The sequence below is a fragment of the Pelmatolapia mariae genome, linkage group LG1, assembly GCF_036321145.2.
Source record: "Pelmatolapia mariae isolate MD_Pm_ZW linkage group LG1, Pm_UMD_F_2, whole genome shotgun sequence".
Classification (NCBI taxonomy): Eukaryota; Metazoa; Chordata; class Actinopteri; order Cichliformes; family Cichlidae; genus Pelmatolapia; species Pelmatolapia mariae.
This window is the reverse complement of record NC_086227.1, coordinates 10,684,772-10,706,173: the sequence shown is the minus strand read 5'-3', so window position 1 is coordinate 10,706,173 and position 21,402 is coordinate 10,684,772. Positions and strand designations below refer to the sequence as shown.

The window sequence follows — 21,402 nt, the reverse complement described above, 5'->3', positions numbered from 1 at the left end:
GCACGCCGGATCATGCCATAAGAAGAACCTGCCTGAATGAACCGCTGCCTGAAAATGCTAGAGCACGAGCGTGAACGTGCGTTTCCCCCCACACACACACCCTTGTCAGATCAGTGCCGCTGTGTGTATGTATGGGTCTCCACAGAGTCTGGCTGAGATGAAGATCATTATACGGCAGCTCTCATTCTGTCACTCCCTCCCAAGCCTCTTACATATATGCTGACTCACTGAATGGATAATGCAGCAGATGTCCCTGGAGCAAAGTTCACCCTGAATATTATTAATGGCCACCTATGGAGCTATGTATGCATGCATGTAGATGCAGATCTACCTTAGACGGAGCAGGAAAAAGCTCCAAAAGGCACTAAATGAATCCTAGGTATAATAAATCTGTACTGGCTGCGCACATTTGGTCGTTAACTTTCCAAGGTGATAACATCTGAATATTCTGACTGTGTGTTCTGACCGAAGTTTACATCTTTATTTCCCAGCTCTCTCCGGTGATTTGAATTCTGTAGTTCCTCACGTTAGTGCTTCCATTGTTTAAGGAAGTGAGTAAGTTTTAGATTAACACAAAATCCCCAACTTGCCCACGCAGCTCGGACAGCATTATTCCCCTGTGGAATTTAAGTCCACCAGATGAAAAAAAATATCTCTTTCAGAGGCATTTAATCTTTTCAACTACACTGATGAAATGAATTGTGGTGAAAGCCACGATGCCTTATATAAAAAAATCTATACCAATCTCAAAGCGGGGAAATATTTATTTAAAAGAAAAGCGGGGCGAGTTAGAAAGTTATTTTAAGGCTTTGAGACGGCTGCAGCTCAATATCAGGAGGATGAGGTGTTTTATATGCTCAGCACATATCAGTTATTTTACCCAAGGAATCTTAATTCGTGCGAGGTAAACAGCTTTCGCGCCCATCACTGGAGGATGTATATTTCTTGCCCGTGAATTAGGATTTCAGTGTGATGATAACAAAAGGTCAGACTCTGAAGGCTCATTGTTTTTTTTCTCCCGGCGCAGTTTCGTTGCTGTGGAGTGACCAACCACACAGACTGGTTTGAGGTTTACAATGCCAGCCGCGTGCCAGACTCCTGCTGCCTGGAGTACAGCGACAACTGTGGCCTGGACAACCCGGGAACATGGTGGACAGCGGTGAGTTCAGACATATAAACCCAAGTATACAACAACTTCAAATTGTGCTACTGATATTCCTTCTTTTGTGGTGTTTTTTTCCACAATTTTATTTTTGCAGAGGATATATTTAGTTTGCTAAACCCATCCTCAAACAGCAGTTGTCTAATCACACCTTGTAGCAGCGGGGTGCAGAAGGGCAGTGAATACCTGTGAAGGGGGCTGAGGCAGAAGCCATATTTGGTGTGTAAAGAGTCAGCGCAGCCACGTATCATTTTAATCACCTGCAAAATCATAAACACAACTGCACGTGAGAAAAATTTAAAAAATTTAAGACGTATTAAATGTAGTGTTGTAAACTTGAAAATTGGAAAACTTGAGAGCATTGCAGCCTACTGTTAGATAATGATGGAGATGGTATTAATGATAGAGGTTTTGCTTAACTCAGAGGAGCCATAACGTGTCACAGTTCGCTGATTCAGGTAAATATCTAGTCAATATCCTACTTTGGTAATAGTCTTAACATCAAAACGTTATTAAGCATATGTAATGTGTAATTTTCTTAGTTATAATAAGAGTACCTCCAGTGCTTTCCTCTATTTGGACCGAACAGTCTACTGATACTTTTGTTTTTGTGGCACAACTTGTCATATTCGTTCAATCCAACATGGACGCTGACTGAAAACGACTTTTTCTTCATCTATGTGACTGTGAATTTCACATTAAAAAGGATTCTACATGCTTTATTTTACAGTATTTTGTAATACACCATGCCGAATTTGCAGGGGTTTTTTTTATAGTGTGTGCTCAAAATTGAGTCTTTGCAGGACTGTGCAGGCCTTTTTCTTCACATTTTACCTAGCCAGTACTTTTTTTTCATGCATCTCTTCCAAATTACAGATTCTGATTCATTTTGATGGTAAGAAAGACCAATGAAAATGTCAGGCTTGATATATTCATGTTCAAACATTACCTTAGATTTCAACGTGTGGAGAAAAAAAATAGGGTTGACGGACATTTTTCAAACCAAATATATCCTGAAAATATTTGATATATGAAACTAAAATTTCACAGCTACCATCATAAATGTTCAAATGTTCTGCTGTAAAATTGTTATCCAAATCGGCGATTGTCGAGCAGAAGGCTTGGTTGATTTCAGACAAAATGACTCTACTAGATTATATTTACATGATTCATTGTTCTAAATAATCATTAATGACCTCATACTAAGGTTCGGTTCATTTGCTCTCTGAAACAAACTACTTTAGCTTCTCTCACTCAACCTTAAAAGTGGCTGTTTTCTAATTGGCTGCCCCTCCCAAACAGAAGGTTTGAACAACAGGCTTCTGTGCTCACCGACATACAGAGTCAAGACTAGACAGAATTGTCTGGAACCGAGAGTTGAGCATCCCCCATATATAGTATATGTGACAGAAAATAAGGACAAGCATAATAAGCCTCATTCATGATGCATCTGAGCTCACATTTACTAAAATGTCTAAAAGTTCAACCCATATAAAGCTGCTTTTGCATCCAATCAGGAATCTTACCTACGCTTGATTATCCAAGCATACCAAGTACTTGGTAAGTAATTGTAATTTGTGATGTTAACGGGCAATTCTTTGCTTGATCTCGAATCGGAAATCAATTCAGGACCACAATCAACATCTAATTCATCTGCTTCAAAACAGTTTGACTCACAAATTGTCAACAGTCATTTTGCAGTTAAAAAAAGAGAAGCCTTTAAACCTCAGCAGCCCAGCACCTCACCAAGTAAACAGGAGGCCTGGGAGATTTTTGTATTCATTATAGTGGTTATTGAATTAATCACCTCTCTCCAGAAGGACTTGACTGCTGGTGCTACTAATGTTTTTCTAATGTATTATTAGTGTCATATTTTTAATTCTTAGCAGCTGGACCGTACAGAGAGTTTTTGTTTTCCTTGTGGATTTCAGTATATTAGAAGAAAAGAAGCATGAAACAGAATAACTGCATTTCAGATGCATTTCTTTTATCGGGATCTTACATTCTGGCCAGGTTAAAGCCAGCAGTGCAATTTAGCTTAAAAATCAAAGCACCTCAAGGTACTCTCATCTTTAAATAACATTCAAAGTACTTTTACTCTCACGGCTTGGCCATGTTTAATTCAGATTGAAAAAGCTCCTCTCCATTTCAGCATACAGGCATTCATCAGGGAGTTAAACAGATTTCATGGAAACAGTTCCTTTTTGGGGGGGATTTCACCAATGGCAAACTTAAAAACCTAAGCCAGGTGTTGAAGCTCAGAAGAATACGAATGCAAATGACTAGTATAATTGTATTATACTGCTATAATAGCATGAATGTAACTTGAATCTTAGTCAATCTAACTATTTAAAATTGAATAAGATTCAAATAAGATTGAATAAAACAGTAAAATTTAAGTCGTCATTTAACCCAGGCCTGTAATTTATAAAATCAGAAAGCTTCCTTTTGGTTAAGTCTCCTTTATGTGTCACATCTTTGTATGGAAACAATGATGTAATCCATTCCAAAGGCCTACAGTATAGATGGGTTACTAATATAGAGGTCCAGGTAGTGTCTAGCCATGGGCTAATTAATATTGCCCGTGCATGTGGAGTGTTTGTGCTCTGCTCTCCTGTAAATGTCTCATTTTTTTCCCGTGTAAACAACTTTGCAGCTGGGACATTCTAGCCTATAGATGATCGATGAGGTTTTGCAGTAACTGAAATGATTAATAGTAAACTCCTTTTGAGAAAACAACAGATCTTCATCTGTGCCAGATCGAGATCTGTCTGTGCAACGACTGCATTGATTGCACTTGTAGGACCCCTCCCCTAGGTGTTAGACCCAATCATGAGAGCTGTGTAGCTGTTTATCTTGTAGAGTCAAAGACCTGCTAAAACTGGTGGGCCAGGTAAGATCTGGATCAATACATCATCTCTCTCAATCATACCCCCACTTTGTGCCAATTTCTAACTTTCTCTCTTTTGGTTTGGGAATATTTCTTTGTAGTAAGGTTAGTTTCTGTTATTTCTGTACCCACGTTGCTGAAAAAGTGACACCATTTCCTCAGATTTAGTCTCAAAGTGCTTGTCCTGGGCACAAATTTTCCATGGAACTGACCGTAAGAGGCATTTTCCTCCAGCCACTTAGAATGAAAACTCTAAATACAGATGTGTACAAAGATGGTATTCTCTCCTTGCTGTTATCTAAAGATAGCTTAAGATTAGGTCTATTGTTGCTTTGAAAAATAATGTGCTTACCTCAGATAAACATCCATCACTCCTAATTCTCATGGGATTATGGCAACCACCAAAAAAGTAGCCGAGTGCTGCTGGGCCCTGCACATGATCTATAATTGTGTACAATTACTTAATGTGCATGGTTTTGAAATTGTCTGTATGTGTGTGAGTGTTTTCCAGTTGTTTGAGCTTGTTAAGCACGCCAGTAGCGTCCTGAACAAAAGCAGGTAATAAAGATAAGAAAGGTTTAATGAAAAAGTCAATGTATTTTACTGCTGGCTTCATAAGGCTGTCTTTGCCTGATATCAAAGGGGAATTTTCAGTAGATTCATGTATCTCTGGAAGCATTCAAAAAGCAGGGTTTTCTTTCATCTTCAGAGATCCAGCTTTTTTTGCTTGCGACTGTGAGGATTTCTCCTAATTCTGTTTTCAGAGACACAGCTGCATTGTGTGGCAAAAGTTGGTAAAAGTCAGTGTTATTTAGTGTTATTTTGCACTTCGGCTGCTGCAAAATCGCACACCAAAAGGATTTTAAAGAGCCAAAAGGTTCAAAAGGCCAGAACTGCGATAAACAGATGCTTGTCTGTGCACCAGTGAGAAAGGTGAGGAAGCTGTGGGATTGCAGTGGTAAATAGTAGTAGTAGTATATATAGTATACATCATTTTTGCAGGTTTGTCTGAATAAAAATGGAACACGTGTTATTGTCTGGACAGTTTGCAAAGCTTCACATGATTTAGCAAGACTGGATGTTGTTTCTGGAGAGGTAATTGAGTATGCTGTGATAATATGGAGGGACAGCCGGTATTAATAGCACATTCATTCAAACCCACCTACTTGTGGCCTGTTCATCACCCTGTAAAACTGTGCTCCACTGAACGTTTTACTACAGTATCATTACATTACTGCAGTGTCATTGCAACATAATTATTCTGAACTGAAGCAGCTACCTCTTCTCTTGATATTCTTCCGTTAGATTTGCCATGAACACAGTTCTTGAACGCAGTTAGCCTCAGCACTTCAATCATTAAATCAATCTGGAGGTTTAATGAATTGGCGAGAGCAGCTGGCCTCTTTTCTTTTACATACATACATACATAACAGTCGTGCACCTATATTAAAGAAATTTCATCCCTGAACAACCGCGCACTCATTTTCAGAATTGTCTCTCATTCCAAACTGTTTTTTATTGAATTACTGCCGTTACTCATTCAGGACCCCATTTTCAAAATTGTAGTCTTTCAGCGGGCTACATCTTGATGACTAATGAGTTCCTATTGGCGGATGATGCATCAAATTGTCCCCTACAGTTAGCCTTTATTATTAGCCTCTCACACATGCTCTAATCTTTTAGTAACCTTTGGTAACCCAAATTGATCTTTGGATTGCACAGATTAAAACAATTATGGCTAGACTTTAGTAAACAGCATGAATTTCTATATATGTACGCCCATCGACCTCAGTGTTAAAACCAGCTGCTCAGTAATATGTAGATCATTAGCAGCAGATCTCCTGGATCCTGCAGTTTTCAGCATATACTTCTGTGGATCAGACGTGTTACAGAGGATCTTGTTTGACTGGAAGGGTCAGTGCACCGGCTTCTCTATTGCAATCTTCAAGATGTTTTTGTGGTGTGCCGGGGTGCACTGGCCTGCTGAAGGGTGGGGTCTGCAATATTTATGAAGTGGTGTACGTCAAAGTAAAATCCACATTCATGCCACCACCCAAGCAGAACATTACATTGTTGATCAGCCTGTCAGCGGTTTAAATTGGTTTAAATGTTTGATCACTGTATAGCACCCCACACTTGAAACACACTGGTTTATATGATTACATAATTTTTCTAAACTGTGCATTTAATTATTGATGGTGAGTGATAAATAGGCCAGCCTTAACACATGCCCAAAGCTAGTTACTTAACTTCACCTGCCTACCGCTGTGCCTGTTCTGTTCTGTAGAACATCTCTGATCTCTGCCCTTCTCCTGCAGCCTGGCTGCCTTGAATCTTCCTGCTGTTAGTACAGCAGGTGCTGCCACTGAATCTTTCTGCATTAACAGGCATCGCTTTCTAGTGCTTTCAAGTTTTTCCTACCCACTGTTTTCTTTACGTTTCATCTCCATGTTTAGAAAATCCTAACTTTGGTCTGACTGTTCCACGGTGGACACGATGTTCTCTGGAATATCCATCAAATGTGATTGTTGCACCCGCTCTTTGCAAAAGAAAGGGTTCAGTAGCTTTTAATGGGAAGAAAATGTCAAATAATATAAATGGAATAATTGGCACTGGCAAAGTGTCTCAGTGGCTGTATAAGATGTGAGCCTTTAAGCGTAATGAAGCTATTATGTTTAATGAAAAAGAAGAAAAGAGAGACGCAACTCCCAGCAGACAACAGGTGTGCCAACTGCAGCATCTGATCATTATCATCCTATATGGAGGAGATAAAAATAAGATTTGAAGTTGATCGTCATCATTAAGGACAGAGAGCGTTACGGTCACCTCACACACCGAGACTCCTGCAGTCCAGCAGCACTAAGCCAGTCATACAACATCATTAGGAGTGAAGGCGATGAACAGTAATGGCAACGATTTCTGTTCCGTTCGGCGTCTGATGTTATTAAGTTATTGCAACAAAATAGCAAATGGGCCGTTTCAGAAATCATATCAAGGGTGCCAGATGCTGCCTGCAGTAACAGCCACAGATTGCATGGTTCGAGATCAGAGGTGGGCAATTAATTTTCCCAAGGGGCCACACGAGAAACTGGGACTATTGTGGAGGGCTGAGCTCAGTCCTGCTCAGTATTAATTTTGTCTCCTTTAAGCTTCTTTGTGTGACCCTCCGCAACAGTCCCAGTTTCTCATGTGGCCCCTTGAGGAAATGAATTACCCACTCTTGCTGTAGAACAAGTGCTGTGAATCTCTTGAACATTTCAAAGCTTGTGAGGTGACTTTATTTTGTATCTAAAGCTAGTTGTTGCATGTTCAGGAGTATAATTTTGATATTCTGATCTAAACCTTTTATTCCTTGAAAGTACTTATAAGAGCTGCTCAAAATGATTGCTTTTCAAACCAGCATTTTCTGAACTTTTTCAAACTGTAAAACGTTAAATTTCCACAATTTTTAGATGAATGTGCTGATGGATATTAGCCAGCCAGAATGCACAGAATGCTCCTGATTTCCCACTAAATGGTCAGATAAATGTTTTGTTATCATTCTACAGAATATAGTCATTATATTAAGAAAGATTACATTTATATTTATTGGTTTATGATTTATCAAATGTTGGAGGTTAGCACTGTTGTCTTACAGTAAGAAGGTTCTGGGATCGACTCCACCACCTGCTGCTGGGACCTTTCTCTGTGGAGTCTGTGTGTTCTCGCTGTGTCTGCGTGGGTTCTCTGGCTTCCTCCTACAGTCCAAAGACATGCAGATTGCAAATGCCCATAGGTGTGAACATGAGTGTGAACGGTTGTCTGTCTCTCTGTCAGGCCTGTGACACACTGGCAGACTGTCTAGGGTGTAACCTATGGCAGCTGGGTTGGGCTCCAGCCTCCCTTGCAACCCTGAATTGGATAAGTGGAAGAGGATTTACAGATAGAGTTGTCATTTGTGAACTATGAAACAAAGACTCTTACAGAAGACGACAGGTACTGAACTGAAGACATGAGCTTCAGCAATCACCAATAAATCTTGGTTTCCTTTCGTAAACTGCAGAATTTGAATTCAGTGCCATTATGCACAAAGGGCCAAGCTGACAAACGACAATGGTTTCGCGTTTCAAAATGAAAACGTGTAACCTTTGAAAGCTTTTCCTATTTCTCTTTGTGAGATCAGCTTCTGCATAAACCACTGAAAGCTTTTTTAAAATGAGGCATATTTACGCCCTTCAGGTGACAGCTTGTTGGCCTTCTGAATTCCACTAGCGCCTGCGGCTTGAAAGGCATTTTGACAATAAATTAATGTGGCTTGTTTTATATTTTGATTCATGTTTGTCTGCAGATCAAGGATTCTGTCCCTGTAGTTCTCAGTGAAGCACAGCAGCTCTCTCTTCCAATAATACCTGCATTCACTTCTGCACTGAATGTGGATATCTGTTGCATACCTCGCTTCAATTGAACGCGTACTCAGATGTTGCCCTCAGTGTGTTAGTATTGTCCAACTGAATTCCGTTTCAACAGCTTCCCAGTATGAAGTCACACATTTTATACTCGAGTGATTTCTCTGTCGGGTTCCAAGCGACAAGTAGAAATCAGATGCTGTTCAAGGCCACCGGCAGGTTTGCGTTGCTCAAGTGTCTCGGAGCAGATGGGAGTGTTTCTTTTCCCACATTCAAGTTTTATAAATGCCTCATAGTACCGTTCAGTAAATATTTCAATAATGCATGTAATACTGGAGGAATAAAGGTCTGCTGCTTTGTCTTGGTTTGTATTTTTGTGGCTCTTGTCATTGGCGGTTAAGTGTTCACGGTGTCAAACAATGTCAAAAAAATCCCGTTATGCATTCACTGACAGGCGAACAGAAACGAGGCTGGAATGACAGGTTCAAACAAAGGCTCGACAGCTTTCACACGCAAAGACGCAGTCACCATTTTAAAAGCCCTGAAAATGTTTTAAGATCTATGAAAACCTTTGTAGACAACTACATCACAGCTGCAACTGTTTATGCGAGAGGGCGAAAAGTTGCATAAACTCTGCTTTTGTCAGAATTACAAAGGCACAGGGTCATCTTTTAAATACCTCAGCCACACAGGCAGAAGCTTGATCCGAAGCCAGCGGATGAATGGATTCAGAGATTCTTTAATGTCACTGTTAGACTCAAACCTACGTGACAAATAAAGGAGACTGCACAGTGTTTTAATGATGCAGAGTAAATAATGTGTACAGTAGTGTGTGAATGTCAGCAAATCGGTGTGTGCGCAGTGTCTGAGTGAGTGAGTAGCTCTGCCAGTCAGTCAACCAGGGGAATACAGAGTACAGGAGAGGACCCTGTAGGGTTGCTTTAGAGTCTTTTGAGCCCAACTTGCTTAGGTGTGCTGTATCTCTAACCAGGTCAGCTCCACCCACCAATTTCCTGTAAGAAATTGAAAGACACAGCAAGTAAGGAAAGGACAACAAGAGGCCAGCCCAGAGGCCGTCACCAGTAAATGAATCGCTGGCATAGACAGGTTCTGTTTGCACCACCACCAGGTTATTAGACATGGCAATGGAAACAGTGCAATTTCAACAAATTGTGAACTTCAGACAATCATTGTAGAAGCCCAGAAAAGGAAATACGTTTTATGTGATGGTCTGAGGTCTAAAATCACAAACGGAATAAAAATACTGAATGGAAACAAGTAGCAGAGGCTTTAACTAAGTTCAAAGCCAAAGGAACCAAAAGAAGGTAGAAGCCATATTTGAGTAACCGCTAACACCTGTTATTGGCACATCTATGATTCTACACTAGCAATGGATTTATATGTATATGTATATTCTTTTGCTAGTACAAAGGGAAGGAAAAATTACAGCAAGCAAATTTTTTCACCACTTGTTTGTGCAACTGCCAAACTTTCTCTGTTTGGCTGTAAAGAGTATTTCTAAAAATTACGGTGAAAATTCAATGGGAACGGTGTTAGACCATAAAATGCAAAATGGTATATCTCCATTGTAGAAACATTTAATGGCCATAAATCAAGAGACAATACATAAATTTAACTTTTACTGCCATAATATGTAGAAATCTTTTTTTTTTTACTGTGAAAATCACTTTTTTAATCACTTTTATGCTGAAAATACAAAAATATCATATATATCATATATAGTCATATTTAAGGTAGGGATAATAGCCTACCATAATGTGTTATACATAGGCAGAGTAAGTTTTAGAGTAAAGTTTACAGAAATGTTCTTGCCACAGTTGCCATTTTTTACCACGCAAATAGTTTTCTTGATCATAAGAAACCTTAACTGAATATATATATATATATATATGTGTGTATATGTGTGTGTGTGTGTGTGTGTGTGTGTGTGTGTGTGTGTGTGTGTGTGTGTGTATAAAGAAACAAACATTTGTGTTTCAACTACTTTATATAGATCAGCACTATAACGAGACATTTATGTTATGGAGCTCTACTGGACATGTCCCAGGCATGTTCAACAGAAGACTAAATATTGGCCGAGGAAGTGTCTGGATATACTCCCAATCCAAAAAAGGCCTGTGCTACCGTGACATCGCTGTGCAACCATAAGAGTGCCACAAGGTCAGGTTGAACCACCTCGTCTCGGTTCCTAAGTCCAGTAAGATTTCCACCAAGAACAATCAGATCAAAGATGCTGCTCTCATCGACATGCAAGGCCGCAGCTACAGCTCAGATACGCATGCAAGAATCCAGCGTGCCGATAGCCCGGCCTCGATTAACTTCAGCCAGGCGTAGCATGGTGGCACATGATAATGTGTATATACTGGTTTTTGTATTCTTAGATCGACTTGAGAATGTGGTAAATTGAACCATTTCTGAGGTGTACAAGTGAGTTCATTTGTGTTTGGTAAGCAAAGGAATAATCCTGCCACTGACTAAAATTCAACTGAAATTGAAAACTACTCATAGAGTATGTTTGGGTTCCTGAGAGATGTACTGAAAAATCAATCAAAAGATAAATGTGCATTTCTTTTTTTTTTTTGACATACATATTACCCTGTTAAAGAATTTTTGAAAGGCAGTTAGAGTCTGTCGATTTTATTTTAAGGACAGAAGTTGAAGTCTGAACCCAGCTGTACATCATCTAGTTCTTATTTGAGCTGAGCCCTTTTTTAACTGACACGTTAGAGCATCTTTTCACAGTGAGGAAAATGATGCAGAGATGAAAGTGGAGGCGGTCCAGGGGAAAGTACAGTCCAAAACAAGATTCATGAGAATCCATTGAGACCAGGACGGAAAGTGCAAATTCGGCACACGCTGCACTTTTAGACAGAGTTCAGAGTTAACACCTACCACTTGAACACCACAGAATTCTTGAAAAGGCCAGAGCTGTGAAGGAGAGACTGTCTGTCAACATCAACGTAAACCTGCTACAGCGCTCGCTGGAAATGGATGATATTCATGAACCAGGATGAGTGGAAAATGCAGGTGACGTGGACCTTGGCAGGACTTGCATGCAATGACTTGTGATCACACACGCATCACTTTTCCAGTCCAGCTCTTTTTACTCACAATGCTCTCGGTATCACAACTGCCCACACACACACTAGCCATAGACTCTTCATTAGAGCCTCTCACAGGCACACTCATCCATCCCCACAGGCAATATCACAGGCCTGCCTCTACAGCATGGGTAGTAATGACTGTACAGGTCACAGCCTTACAGTTCAGTGCCACTGTAAGGATTTTTCTAAACTAAACTGTTGCTGTTACTAATCATCCCTGTCTTAAGACAGTGTGGTGCTTGTGCTTGTTATGCACAGTGTTTTACTTGAGCACGTAGTTGAAAGCTTCTTAAATGTGTTGAATGGGGCTTTAAATTTGCAATAAAGGATTTTTGGACATATAAGTGTTTTTTTTTAAGCTGAGCAGTCATAGTTTTCCATTCTAATAACTTTACCTGCTAAATCCTCTTCTGTGTTGGCCAACTAAGCAGCCACAAAAAGCTGCCAAATCCCACATTAAGAGCAAGGAAAGTGAAATTCGTGGTGTAGTCCACTAAGTAGTGGCTACAACAGCCAAAGAATTGTTGCAAAGACATTGATTGCGGTTTCTTTTACATTTTTTTTAGCTTGCTCTGGAACGTTGTTGATGGGTTTAGTGTCTGGCATGGCAGGTTCAGGTTTACTAACGTGGGGTTTTCCCCCCCTAGGTTTTATGAGAGTCTGCAGTGGATGTCAGACAATAAAAATATGAATTTATATATTTTCAGATGCAGCTTTGTGGTCCAAGGGGTTTACACTCGGGCAGCATTTTGATGAATAACTTCAAAGATGTCTAAAATTTTGGCTTACTGCATGACTTTCCATATTGATCCAGCCGAGAACTATTTTACCGCGCACCAAGGAAAAAAAATATATATATATTTTTCGGTACCAGTAAAATGCAGAGTTGATTGTGTTTGCTTTCTCTGGCTCTGACTCAGCTCCTTGATGTAAGGAGATTTATAAAATAGCACAATCAGGAAGGTAAGTCTGCAGAAATGAATAATTAAATTAGAACAGCACTGTAGCCTGTTATGATAGCACTTACCCTTTTACTACAGTGTGTCAGGCAGGCTTTTCTCCTGTGTATCTATCATATTGACACACACAGAGCTCGCCACCCGGCTTTAAAATGTCTGTGGTGCCCGTGTGTCACATAGCTTTCATTGCAAATGCCACTCCCATTACTTCTGATGTCCGCTTTCATCTGCACAGAGACAGCCACTTCCTTTGCTTTTGATAATCCATCTCCTTTTCTTTACTTGCTTACACTCTGAGCACTAGGATAACTAAGACTAATAATTAACTTTCTTTTCTTCCTGCCTCTCAGGTGCACAAAGACTGTACATTCAAAAGTGATTTTTAAATCTAGTCTGGATGATGAAACTGTCTTGGAGACAAAAACAAAGAACGGCAAAGCAGTTAGAGTCCCAACCACAACCTGGGACTACGTCAAGTAGACTAGTACACTACTTTCCAGGGCGCACTGTGGAACACTTTATTATATGTTATGTGTAGGTCCTGTCTTGTTATATCCTGTATGTTACCTAAATGTTGTGCATCTGCACTTTATTGTTGTCTATGTCTACGCATGGGACAGTGTGAAACGTAATTTCAATTCCTTTGTATGGCAAGTACATCTGAAGAAATTGACAAATAAAACTGACTTTGACTTTGACTTAGAGAGAGGCTTTTTCTTTTTTTCTGTCAACTTGCCTTCAGAATAAATTCAAGCAATGTCAGACATGAAAAATTCAGGCCCTTCTCATGTCTAAGTGATACAGCCGGCATATGTGCTGCTCCTGTACTCACATTACTGCTGTTTGTACTGCTGAAGGGAGACAGAGACAGCAGGGCTTCGAATTTGAAAAGTTTTCCCAAAGAATATTAGGTCAGAGAGAAAGGATTAGTAGATAAGGATGTTGCCACATGGGATCCTTTAGCTTAGGAGTATTTTCTATCATGGTTTCTTTATACAGGAGGAAAAGAGTCGTTGTAAGGGTTCCTTCGCCTATGTATTTATTACAAGACATCGTAATAGTGAGTTTACTTTTGGGGGCTAATGTTTGCTCATCCTTTGTGCATATTTTTTTTTCTGTGTGTGTCTCCGCAGCCGTGCTACGAGCGGGTAAAGGACTGGCTTAATGAGAACCTGGTGGCACTTTGGATCTTTGCACTATGCACAGCACTTACTCAGGTAATTACAGCTGGAATGCTGTGTGATTTTTTTTTTTTTTTTCCCAAGACCCTTTAGCTCCATCCTCGCTATCTATGGCACTGCTTCAGAAAAAGGCTCCTACTTTGAGATAAATAAATCTAATACTGCCCGTTTCCTTTGCATTAAGCGTAGGAACGCAGGATTTTTGTGGACAGCTTGAGCCCATATAAGCCTCTTGTGTTACTGCTGAAGACCACATAGGGAGGTTTGACTTTCCATAAAATTCTTTTATCTCCTTTCCAGCCAAGTGATACGTGATGTGGTTTCACAATCTGGGTGGAGAAATATGCTCTGCCTGAGAACATCGATCACACGAGGCTCCTGTGTGGCTGTAGGCTGATTTTTAGTCACCCATTAGAGTCTCAGTGCCCTTGAAAACCCTGCATGTAACATCCTACGTGATAAACCTACACGGAGCAAAATGAAAACTAGATCGAAGAAGGAAGAGCTTCCGGTCTTGTCGTAAATAATCTGTGGTACAGTACAACACAAGGAATTATTTATGGTTTAAATAAGTGCAAGTAAGAATTTTACAAGTGAAAAACCGAGTGAATATCTAACAGAACGTGCAGAGACTTGTGGTGTAATCATAGACTCCACGCTCGCCTGTTCAACTGCTCGTTAACACAGATATGTAATCAACCAATCACATCGCCGCAACTCAGCAAACTCTATTCTGAGGTTCAAATCGAGCATCTGAATGGGGAAGAAAGGTAATTTCAGTGATTCTTGTGGGATTTTCCCACACAACCTTATTGATGTCCGAGGTCAGAGGAGGATGGGTGGACTGCTTCAAGCTGAAAGGCAAGCAACAGTAGCTCAGAAAACCACTTATTACATCCAAGACATGCAGAAGGGCATCGCTGAATGCACAACACATCAAACGTTGAAGCAGATGAGCTTCAGCAGCAGAAGGCCACAGGCTGCAGTTTACAAACAAACTCACCAAAATTGTGTAATAAAAGATTGGAACAATGTTCAGTTTGGTAGGGTCAGAATTTGATGTAAACATCATGAAAGCACATTTTGGGCTCCTTCGAACCAAATGAGGATCATTCATTTTCCTTAATGACCACAGCGTACCCATCTTCTGATGGCTCCTCCCAGTAGGATAAAGCTCAGATCATTCCAAACTGGTTTCTCGGCATCCACATTCACCAGATCTCAGTCCAGTATAAACAGACTTTGCTACAGCATTTTAGCTGTTACCATATTGATTTGAGAAACTGAAGGCACTGCATGCTCTTACCAACCACAAAGCCACAAAAGGAAGTTCTCCACTGGCTCCATGTTTATAGACCTCCATCTTTTATCTACAGTCTGTGGGTACATATAATTATTTACGATAGCTGATGTTAGTAAACATTAGATGAACTGATGGAGCACAACCGATATTACTGCTTGATCTAACAAAAGGCTTGCGTGCTTATGTTACGCAAGATTTTTCATTAATCATCAGTGGATATTATTCACATCAGTGGCTGCTGTTTGGCAAGATTTGCATAGTTTTTTTTAAAGGCTCACAGACATCTCTTTATTTAGCAACACACAGCTTGCACACAGCTCGAGAGAGATGTCTGAAAATCCCTTAAAGTGCAGAGTGTTTTAGGAGGCACTTTAGGAATAAGCATTTTAGGAGTGGATGAGTTTTAGATAAACCCCAGAAGATTTTTTTTACTCATAGCATTAGAGACAGAGAATTGTGACAGTAAAGCAACTTCAAACCTACATGTAAGAGTCTGCTTATACATAAACCCAAATATATCCATAAATTCAACAAAGCAGTGACTAGACAGTTCGGATAAATGAGGGATTATCATAATAGTAGTAATAGTTCATATAAAGACAGGCAACTGAAATTTAAAAAAAAGGTACTTATATTTTATTTTGTTGACTAAAATTGAATCAAGGGAGTGTAAAAACCATATTTTCATCCATCCTGGCTGTGCACAAAAGTTAGCTTTAGGGAAGTTTTATGGTCAAGGCTCGAGAGAAGTGTTTAATCAGGGTTTCCTACGGTGCGTGCGACACAGCAGGGTCTACGGGAACGTTTTAAAATGGGTTACAGATACTGGTAACAGCAGCCATTAAGCAAGCTCACTGAATTATGACTCTCCCGCAAATCAGAAACAATAAGGGCCAGTTCTGTATAATGAAACGATGTTGATTTATTATTCTAAAAAGTTGGAACTGTATTAATGGAGCTGCGTCGCAGTCAGGCAAACGCACACTTGGTTTGCATCTGCATTAAGCCATTTAAATCTGAAAAGCAGGTTTTTTTTGTGTGTGCCAAAGTGATTTGTGCACACATTAGCATTGCGGTGTCATTTCTGTGTCCACAGTGAAATGTCTGAATGCCACCATTTTGCAACATCTCTGTTTGTCCCCCGCGCACAATGAAACGACTACTCTGGCATTTTAAGCTTTAAACACTCCAGAGACCAATTTAGTAAAAGGTCTGTTTTCGGGGGAGAAAAAGGCTCTTTTAGTCTGAATGTCTGGGCGGAGAGCTAAAACAGAGAGAAAGAGACACATTTACAATTTACCTGGCTTAATGTGGACGTGCTCCTACATAGAAACACGGGCATTTATTTTAGTCTTTTAACGAGTTAACACTTTAAATTAAGGCACCTTTGTTTACTTTAACGAGTTTTTTATTAGCATGCAGATGAGTAGCATACTGGCTCTATAACTACTAAGTGAATGATTCAAAAACTTCCTTAATTTTCTAATAGAAGAAAAGTATGTTGTTGTGCATGAAATATTGCTCTGTATGAACTCCCATGAGGTAACTGTCACTTTAGCAACTCTTGAAAAATTGTGCAAACCTGCACAAATAACTGAGTGCTAACAGTGCCCAAATATCATCAAGTCCTTCCAACTCAGTCTCTTTCAAAAGTGAGGTTTTTTTACCCAGTGAATCCACTGATATTTTACTTAAGATACAAGTTCCCCGCTCTAAAGTTACCTCCTCTTCACACTTAGTGAATTCATTATAGTAGACAACTGCCACTTAATTAACAGGCTCCATCCTCAAGTGATGTGTTACACCTTGAAAAAAGTGGAGAACCATTGAGATGCACAAGTTTGATTTTAGTGGTACAAGAACAAAGTCATCAGAAGTAGAACTATCTCCTTTATTAACGAACCACTTCAGAGGTTTTCAAACCTAACTTGAAAGTTTTTTCAAAGTTTCTTTCAAGGCTGAGAACAAATGCACTGCCTAAATTTGCTGAATAACTTTCAGCTGACTGGCTTTATCGGTGTGTGAAGGACCACACAGGTTCAGCCATATCTATAATGCATCATAATGAGTCTGTGTGGGATAATGTGTGTGTGATCTCACGTTACATAACACTTTATAATACCAGTGTCAGTGAATTGTAAATTGATCATTACTTTTTAATGGTATCAAACACATCATAATTATTGTGATGTTTCATTGCTATATTAGTATCATTTGTGTTACTATAATCGTAGATTGTATTGTATAAAATAATGACTGTATGAATACATATTGTATGATGTATTGCATTATAGCCTAACATTTAAGATTTTATATATCATGTACAAACGTGTCGAGCCACCTCTTATTTCTTTATATTTTGCCCACAAGGAGCCAAACTTTCTAGTCATTGTTCTGTTATAGTTATTCTTTGTACTCATTTTGAGTCCAGTCCTTATACCTGACCATTTTCGGGGCAATGGTTTTTGTTATACGAACATTTAAGAATAAATAGGTCATCTAACTCAGGGGATGGTGCTGTGTCTACAAATAACAGACAACTCATTTTAAATTGTATCTTTGGGCACTTTGTTACTAGCAGCAGGTCACAAAAAATTATAATCTGTTCTCATTTCTTTAGCTGAATCTATGAAAAATACCAAAGATAGCATAGTTTTACAGACTTGAAATAATATTTTCAACTCCAACAATGAGATTCCCAAATAGCTATTAGCTGAAAACTTGAAATATCTTAGAATGGTGTGCAGTGTGTCCTTTATAATTAATCCTAAACGAATAGGAAAAGATCCAGCAAAAACCTGACACATGCATCTGGACCTTCAACTAATCTGTCTACTGTTCTCTGAAGCATTTCAGCCAGTAGTGTTGAGGATCTCTTCAAAACTGAATTCTGATTGCAGATAAGTACTGTTAGATTTTTATCCACTGTGCAGTACCATCTGGCAGCATTTTTCAGTATGACAATGATCCCAAACACACTGCAAATACAGTAAAAGCATAGCTGGATAGAAAAAACACAGTGGAACACTATCAGTCATGGATTGGCCTCCCCAGAGCTCGACACTCGAGATTATTGAAGGAGTGTGGGATTGTGTTGAAAAAGAACTGAACAAAAAGTCAACCAACATCCTGAAGACTACTTAAAGAAATGACAAAACTTGACTAAGAGAGCTCAGACTGTGTTGAAGAATAAAAGTGGTCATTTTTAATTTAATTCAATTCAATTTTATTTATACAGCGCCACATCATAACAACAGTCGCCTCGAGGCATTTTATACAATAATATAACAGAGAAAACCCCAACAATCATGTGACCCCCTATGAGCAAGCACTTTGGTGACAGTGGGAAGGAAAAACTCGCTTTTAACAGGAAGAAACCTCCAGCAGAACCAGGCTCAGGGAGGGGCAGCCACTGGACACGACCGGTTGGGGTGAGGGGAGAAAGACAGGACAAAAGACATGCTGTGGAAGCGAGCCAGAGATTAATAATAAGTAATGATTAAATGTAGAGAGGTGTAAAAGCACACAGTGAGTGGAAAAGGTGACTGAGGAAGCAACACTCAATATTATAACTGATATATGATATTGACTTTCAACCTCTGTTTTTGTCTTACTTAAAAAAGATAAAGCTGAATATAGCTGAATATTTAGCCAACATATCTTACACTTATTTGGGTGTTGGGACTGTCTTCTTATCATTATCAGAGATACACTTCCTCTTCTTTCAGCTGCTCGCCACAGCAAATCATCACATCTGCCTCCTCAGTCTAATACTAGCATCCTTCTCTGTCACAGGAACCCTCTGCGTGATCTGTGATCTTTCTCTCTTCTCTAGCAGCTCTATCTTCACCATCCTTTGTCCAATAAGTTAAGTTAGCTACACTAAGAGTTCGCTGTAACAGTGGGAGAATATCTTTTTGTCATGTATGGTTAAGCAGGTACACAGCGATCCAGAAAGTGAGATGAAAAGTTCCTTTTATATTTCACTCCCAGATCTCTGAACCCTTTAATGGCCGGCCTCTTTTTGTTGTGTTTGTGCAGATCCTGGGTCTGGTCTTCTCCATGACAATGTTCTGTCAGGCAGTGAAAGTGGAGACCTTCTACGCCTAGCGATCGACCCTTCCCTTCCACCCTTTGGCGCTCTTGGATTGTTATTCATCAGAGAGGAACGGACATAGACCCACCCTGTTCTCCTCGTTCCTCTCTCCCTGCCTCTCCACCTGCTCCCCCTTCCCCCTCTTCTTTCCAGCGGTTGTCCTCTCTGTGACATTCGCTCTCGGATGTCACCGGTCAGTTTTCTTGCTAACTATCAACAAGCACAGTGTCAGTGTAATACCTGAGTTCCTATGGTTTGCTCTGTGTCGAAAGCTCATTTCTGTGATACATTTTATGAAACAGTATTACGAACATGTATAAAAAAGAAAACAAAACAAAATCCAGTGTAACCCCTTTTTTAATCTGTGTTTCGGTTTTAAATTATTTTATGGTTTGTATGTGTTTTCAAAACGAGAGCTACAGTTGAGCAGTGTGCACTGTGTAAAGTGCTTTAAGTGCATGTCTCCTGCAATGATGTGTATTAAATGTTTTGGCTCAACCTTATCTTGTCATTCCTTAACAGAAAACACCATTCTGGTTTAATGTGTAGTCATGCTTTTTTTCTGCCTGGTATCCTGGATACTTAGATAATAAACAGGAGCAATAATGGAAAAAAGGGAAAAAATGCCACGTAAAATTGTTAATTTGGCCTCTCTGCCGCGGCACACTGCAGTCATTAAAACATTTTGTAGCGCCTAACTAATCAGGCATTAATTAGATACTTTAATGAAACCAGCGACCAAGTCTGAAGCATTTGACTTTTTTATTTTTTATTGGCTGGATTTTTTTCATGGGACACGGGAATAAAAGGAGGAATTTAAATGAACAATACAGTAGAAGGAGCCTTGAGACTGCCCTGGGGCAATTTCCCTTCCAGCACCAATCAGCGCACCAATGACAAAGACTCATCTTTAAAGTCTCCTCTCGTCCTTTTATGACTCCCTAAGTTCCTCACCTTGGACCGTCGACTATAATACAAGAAATGCACTGAGTGAGTACACCAGAGACAACCTTTGATTAAATAACCCCAAAGGGGGAAAAAGCTTTAAGACTTGTTTTCAGCTGTAATTTAAAGTGCTGCAGGTGCTGGAAGTCTTTTTTGCTTTCATTTTGATTTCTGGTCCATTGCTTCTTTTTATTTTCTTTAATTACACAGTCATGACCTCAAAGGGCAAAAGTTCTAACATTATCAAATATGTGGAAATAGCCCTTCTGAAATCAACCCAAGAAATTACAATCAGCAGCTAGGTAGAGCTACAGGCCTCATTACTGTTTTCATATGAGTCTAAATGGACCATTTTCAGACATATACATAAGTGTTTCTTTTACCATATATGCATTGTTCCCTCAAAAGGATTATGGGAATGTTGGAAATAGGAAATGCAATAAAAGCTCTTTTTTTTTCTGCAACTGACAGAGCCTTTAACGATTCTGGAGATCTCTTCAAAACAGCTTTTAGTGTTAAACCACTTTCCCACCAGAGAGTTGCAGATAATGGTTGGACCTGAGAGGCATAAACGGGCACTATTTTGCAGAGAGGAAGAAACTGAACTTAAAGATAGCATGAAGGCTCTGAGAAGAAATAAAATCTTTAAGTAATACGGCGACAAAAATGTATATTGTGGACCTTTTAATGCATGTCAGAACTGGGCGTCCTGTCATGGCTCGCTTTTCATTCTTCCATTTGCATCCATGTAATGGACCTGAGCGTGCATTACTTGCCCCAAGTTCACATAAATGGCATGGAAATACTACAATTCTTGCTATTTTACCAATTAGGAAATGTAAGAGTACCCAGTGATATGAATGTAGAGCAATATTCACTGATTACTTTGTTAAGTGCACCGGTTCAACTGCTCATATATATATATATATATATATATATATATATGTATGTGTGTGTGTGTGTGTATGTATGTATGTATATCACCGGCCAATCACATGGCGGCAATAAATTTAGGCATGCAGACAGGGTCAAGGTGACCTGCTGAAATTCAAACTGAGCATCAAAATAGGGAAAGGGTGATTTAAGTGACTTTGAACGTGGCATGATTCTTGGTGCTAGGTGCTGCTGATATACAGGGATTTTTCCTGCACAGCATTCTCTGGAGTTTAGAGAGATGGTCTGAAAAAGAGAAAATATCCAGTGAAAGGCAGTCGTCTGGGCAAAAATTCCTTGTTGATGTCAGAGGTCAGAGGAGAATAGCCAGACTGCTTCCAACTCATAAAGAAGCTAAACTAACTCAAATTATAACCAAGGTATGGAGAATAGCATCTCTGAATGCAGAAAACAGAACACTGA

The 21,402-nt window shown here is 39.6% G+C and overlaps 1 protein-coding gene across 4 annotated transcripts in view; it reads left to right on the top strand.

Annotated features, from left to right (window-relative positions):
• Window positions 1-19,604, top strand: part of tspan4a (tetraspanin 4a) — a 158,992-nt gene extending 139,388 nt beyond the window's left edge. For all 4 annotated transcript variants that reach the window (XM_063471624.1, XM_063471625.1, XM_063471612.1 and 1 more), the window contains 3 exons: window positions 1,028-1,159; window positions 13,655-13,738; window positions 19,047-19,604. In XM_063471624.1, the coding sequence (XP_063327694.1) occupies window positions 1,028-1,159; window positions 13,655-13,738; window positions 19,047-19,115 (285 nt within the window). In that variant the 3' untranslated portion in view covers window positions 19,116-19,604. The remainder of the gene's footprint in view (window positions 1-1,027; window positions 1,160-13,654; window positions 13,739-19,046) is intronic.
• The last annotated feature ends 1,798 nt before the right edge of the window (window positions 19,605-21,402 follow it).